Raw genomic sequence first — 6,000 nt, forward strand, 5'->3', positions numbered from 1 at the left:
AGTAGTAGGAAAAGAAGAAGAAGAACAAGAGTCACAAGAATCGAATAACTCCTACACATCTGAAGCTGCAACATACATAAAAAATTGATACTTAGCTTAGAGAGTATATTACAGCTAGACTTAAAGATGGATCAAAAAGAAAGAACCGTTTGGTGTCTTAGCAGCTTCTTGTATTTCAATTCTCTTTTTGTTACAAATGAAAATTAAAAGAGATATATACATAGAATGTCTGATAGGAAAAAATAAATGGTATTATCGAGAGAAATTGAAAGGTCCACAATTATTAGGAAAAAAACAACTTTTGATCTTCCTCTTCATCTTTTTCTTTTTTCTTTTCCTTTAGATCTCTCATTTTCAGTTTTTTTAAATCTCTCCTAATAATTGTTTTTGGTCTTTATTAGAATGTATATTTGCATCATAAAAAAGCATTTTGCTAGAGAAATAAAGTAAAAACGAATTACAAGAAGTGGTGCTAATGCATTGCATCTTCGTCAAATGTTGAAATTTATCACTCCACTCCATTCACTTTTAGTTGTCAAGTATTCTAAAAATAAAATTTTATTTTTACTTGTTACTTTTCGCATATCAAGAGAAAAATAGTTTATTTTTTGTGTTTTGCCGTTAGCATTAATTACTCATTCCAAATCATTTTTTAAATCTATTAAGACTATACACCAATTAATATGAGTATCATAGTAAATTATGCACTTTATTTATTATTTGTTAAGGGTTGTGCAAAGTCAATAGTGGACAAGTAAAAATGAACGGAGTATTTGTTTCTGCCCAGAAGGAAGAAAAATAAATAAATGACTTGAAGATGAAGTACATAATTGCACTTAATTCTTCCATGGGAGATGTGAAAAATGAAAATAAACACCAAAAAGTCAAGCTTGTCAAGTCCACTCACACCTGGAATATTTGGTGTTTGTAAGTTAACTTGGATAGTCTGTTGAGTTTTAATTGTCTTTGGCATTTATCGGTGCTTTTTACGTATTGTAATAAATTCTAATTGCTTCCGTCTTTATTGAATATGGACATGTTTTGTAGGATTTGCACTAAAGCTTAATTAGATAAACATTGTCCGAGAAAACCAAGTCTTACTAAAAGCTGATCATATGAGTGCTTGTAATGAATTGGAAGGGACTCATGGGCATTAATAATGAATAATGTAGCTGAAATTATTTAATCTAATTTTTTTTTGGTGAAGGGCAAAATAGTCAATCAGTTTTTTATGGATATTTTCGTAATTCAACTTTACACTAAGGTCTTCCCACTTATAATGTAGTATGATTTAACATAAAATACAAGGAATAATCATATACTTGATAAACCCATATTTTATCCTTAGTTACTGCTTTTGGATGATTAGGATTGAGCTAATAGTTTACTCAACCAATGAAACAAATAATTCTATTTTCGTCTCCTAAAAAATACTACAGTCTGGTTTAATTTACTTCCTATCTTGTTATGATGTTTTTCAGCTTATCCTAAAGTACAACAACTTATGTTAGTAGGCCGGCTGTTTCAGAAAGCTATGTGTTTGTTTTCATACGTTGGTTTATCATATCCTTCTTCCCTCAATTCATACTATAAATGTCGTGTTCCTTATTTTCAGATCATCATCCATAATTAAACTTTTGAATAATGTTAGAAAAACCAACTCTGACTTGCATTTTTATCTTCTCCATTGCTTTCTTGTTGAGTTTCAGTTTGAGTATTGCTCAACCTCAAACCGGCTTACAAACTTACCTTGTCCGTGTAAATAAGCCCGAAGCCCAAGTTGTGTCTAATTCAGATGATCTAGAAAGCTACTATAACTCATTTTTACCAATAGCGACTGCTGGCTCAGAGGAGCCATCACGCATTATTCACTCATATCACCATGTGGCTACTGGCTTTGCAGCTAGATTGTCAGCTGAGGAGGTAAAAGAAATGGAAAAGAAAGATGGTTTTGTGTCGGCGAGGGTTGAGAAGATTTTGGCTTTGCATACAACACATACTCCAAACTTCTTGGGGTTGTACCAAAATATGGGGTTTTGGCAAGAGTCAAATTATGGTAAGGGTGTGATCATTGGGCTTCTGGACACTGGGATTAATCCAGGACATCCATCTTTTAGTGATGATAACATGCCACCTCCACCAAAAAAGTGGAAAGGGAAATGTGAATTTACAGGAAACATAACGTGTAACAAGAAGCTCATTGGTGCGAGGAATTTTGTGAGCGGTTCAACTGATCCACCATATGAAGAAGGAGGCCATGGAACACTTACTTCAAGCGTAGCAGCTGGAAACTTTGTTGACGATGCAAATGTGTTTGGCAATGCCAATGGCACAGCAGCCGGCATTGCCCCTCTTGCCCACATTGCCATGTACAAGGTGTGTTCAAACGTTGGTTGTTCAGATGTTGACACATTGGCTGCAATCGATGCTGCAATAGATGATGGTGTTGATTTGCTTTCTCTCTCCATTGGTGGATATAATGCTCCTTTTTATGACGACGGTATGGCCATTGGCGCTTTTGCTGCAATCCAAAAGGGTATCTTCATGAGCGCTTCAGCCGGTAATGATGGTCCACTCAGTGCTACCCTATCAAATGAGGCCCCTTGGATTCTCACCGTTGGCGCTAGCACCCATGATAGAAAGATAGTGGCAACAGCTGTGCTAGGGAATGGACAAGAATATAACGGTGAATCAGTTTTGCAGCCCACAGGCTTTCCTCATGATATCTTATTTCCCTTAGTATACCCTGGCTTGTTAGATCAAAAGGCTGCATTATGTTCATCAGGATCATTGAATAGCACTGATGTCAAAGGCAAGGTTGTTGTGTGTGACAAAAGTGGCGGTAGTACAGCAAGACTTGAGAAAGGGCAAACAGTAAAGGATGCAGGTGGTGTTGCCATGATTCTAATCAATCTAGAGATTGACGGAGATGGCACATTAGCTTATGTCGATGTCCTTCCTACAACAAATGTGGGTTACAATGCAGGGGAAATGATTAAAGCGTACATAAACTCAACCTCAACGCCTTTGGCAAGAATCCTTTTCAAAGGCACAAAGATAGGCTTTAAGAGTGCACCATCTGTAATATCTTTTTCCTCCAGGGGTCCAAGCTTGGCAAGTCCAGGCATAGTAAAACCAGACATTATCGGTCCTGGAGTGAACATCCTTGCAGCAACGCACGTCTCAGTGGAGAACAAAACTGGCACCGATTTGACATTTAACATTGTCTCAGGTACCTCAATCTCCTGTCCTCACCTTAGTGGCATTGCGGCTTTGCTTAAAAGTGCACATCCTGATTGGTCACCGGCTGCTATTAAATCTGCAATGATGACCACAGCTGATCAATCTAATCTTGAAGGTCAGCCCATCCTTGATCACAGGAATCAACCTGCTGATGTTTTTGCCACTGGTTCTGGCCATATAAATCCATTAAAAGCATGTAATCCAGGACTTATTTATGACATCCAACCGCATAACTACATCCAGTATCTATGCGGTCTTGGCTACACAGATAAAGAGATTGGGCTCGTCGTGCAACAAACTGGCAACTGCTCGCTACAAGTGAGCATACCTGAGGCAGAACTGAACTATCCTTCTTTCTCCATTATACTTGGACCACAGACGCAAAACTATACAAGAACAGTCACAAATGTTGGCGATGCAAGCTCAACTTACGTTGTTAACATCACTCGAATTCAAGGAGTTTATATAGTTGTCGAGCCTACCACGCTTGTCTTCACCAAGGTGAACCAACAGGCAACTTATTCAGTTTCCTTTTCCCAAACAGGTGGCATCACCGGCCGTTCTGTACAAGGAGCTATATCATGGATCTCTAACAAATATGTTGTTAGAAGCCCAGTATCTGTTAAATTGGAATAAGGAGCTAACCAGGAGATGCTCTAGAAGTGGACTTCTAACTCCCTTCTCTTATGTTAGTTTTCATAAGCCCAAGTAAATTAACTCGACTATGACATGGAAATGGCTGTATTTTTGCTCGACTATGCTTCTGTCATATTATAAGTCAAAAACTATACATAACTAAATGTCATATAACATCAAGTCCTAATGTCAGAATCCTGTTCAACGGAACTATTATTGCGGATGATTGTACTCTAGTTGTCACAATCTTTAATAACATTTACTAAAATATTGATAATAATATTAGCAAATCGGATAAGTATGTCAGTCATAAATATTAATAATAATATTAAGTGTTGATTGGAGCAGTGTTATGAAGTTAAGAGTTTGATATGCACAGTTGTGAAGAAAAATGACTTTTGCCTTTTTGATTGAATTTTTTTTTTATCAAAGAACTAAATATCAGAAAATAACTTACTTTACTAAAATCATTTCTCAGTAAGTATGTCCGTCATACCAAACACACATGTTTTCCATAGCCGCAGGCAGGGGCGGATGTAGCCTTTTAGCTATGGGTTCAACTGAACCCATAACTTTCGACACAGAGTATGAATTTATATGTAAAAACCTACTAAAATCTCAACAAATATTAGATTTAAACATATAATTTTAACAATACAATGAATTCAATGTTAAAGATCTTAAAAACTGAACCCATTAAATTTAGGTCCTGGATCCGTCTTTGGGCGCAAGCCGTGTCAACCCGTCAATAGCACTATCTTGGTCCAATTACTTATTATTGGCGATATTCAAATTATAGGTAAATTAGGAAGATTATGCAAACTAGAGTACGTTAACTGTTAAGAAGAATAAAAGAATTCAAGAAGCATAACTTAGATAGCCCCGCCCCCCTTAATTTGTTTAATAGAGTAATAAAGATTGTACTATGGCCAAATTTTCATGACATTTGCCATGACATAATATCCATTATAACAAATTTGTGGATCATGACATTTGCCATGACATAATATCCATTATTAGGCCAATGATTTCTTGCTATAAATAGAGGAGTTTCTCCTCATTTGCAAACACACCAATTCAAGAGCTTTTCACTCTTGTCTTTCTTTCTCCTCCTTTATTTCATTATAGAGTATTTTGTAAGAGAGTGAGTGTTGGAAAATACTTGTGTGAACCTTTTCTTTGGAGTGATCTTGTGAGGTTATTTTCTTAGGGTATTTGGGATTAATTAGAGTATTTACTCTAATTTTGTACTTTCTTTTGTACTCTTATTGTTATAGTAAATTGCCCCTCTCCGCTTGTGGACGTAGGTCACTTTGACTGAACCACGTTAAATTTGTGTCTTCTTTATCTACTTTAATTGTCGTTGTTATCAACTTCCATTGTCTTTGTTATTGCCATTATACCGTTGTTTGGCTATATTTCGCACTACCCGGGTTTTCGATCCTAACAAATTGGTATCAGAGCCAGATCTAACTGGCCAAAATGACTCTAACAAAGTCTTATGTTGAGAAATTTGACCGAAGTGCAAACTTTGGAATGTGGCAATTAAAGATGAAAGCTATCCTAATTCAGGATGGCTTAGATTTGGCACTGCAAGGAAATGAGAAGATGCCGGATAAAATGACGGACGAGGAGTTTGCCGTCATAGACAAAAAGGCAAAAGCAGATATTATTTTAAATCTTTCAAATGAGGTTTTGCGTGAAGTTGCAACAGAAAGCTCAGCCAAAGGCATATGAGAAAAGCTTAAAACCCTATATATGAAAAGAACAGTAGAAAACAGACTTTACCTAAAGCAAAAACTCTACACTTTTCGTATGGCTGAAGGTACCTCTATACTTACTCATCTTGATACTTTTGATTCTCTTTTTATGGATTTAAGTAACATAGATGCTGAAATCAAAGATGAGGATCAAGCTGTGTTATTGCTTGTTTCCTTACCCCAGTCGTTTAAACATATAAGAGATACTATGCTTTATGGAAAGGATAATATCTCTTATAAAGATATCAAATCTATTTTGAAATCAAAAGAACAAATAGATAGAGATATTACTGGGGAAACTAGTGGGAACCAAGGGGAGGGGTTATTCATAAGAGGTAGATCCAATAAAAAAGATTTAAGT

General features: G+C 36.2%; 1 protein-coding gene across 1 annotated transcript; it reads left to right on the top strand.

Annotated features, from left to right (window-relative positions):
• Positions 1-1,645: 1,645 nt before the first annotated feature.
• Positions 1,646-4,008, top strand: LOC107767227 (subtilisin-like protease). Its single transcript, XM_016586149.2, has one exon. It carries the CDS (start codon positions 1,933-1,935, stop codon positions 3,877-3,879), a length of 1,947 nt encoding a protein of 648 aa, XP_016441635.2. The 5' UTR covers positions 1,646-1,932; the 3' UTR covers positions 3,880-4,008.
• Positions 4,009-6,000: the final 1,992 nt, after the last annotated feature.

Source organism: Nicotiana tabacum, chromosome 23 (genome assembly GCF_000715075.1).
Source record: "Nicotiana tabacum cultivar K326 chromosome 23, ASM71507v2, whole genome shotgun sequence".
NCBI lineage: Eukaryota > Viridiplantae > Streptophyta > Magnoliopsida > Solanales > Solanaceae > Nicotiana > Nicotiana tabacum.

Bases quoted from the DNA above. Each gene is read 5' to 3' on its own strand.
- LOC107767227 (XM_016586149.2), top strand. From the start codon at position 1,933: ATGGAAAAGAAAGATGGTTTTGTGTCGGCGAGGGTTGAGAAGATTTTG.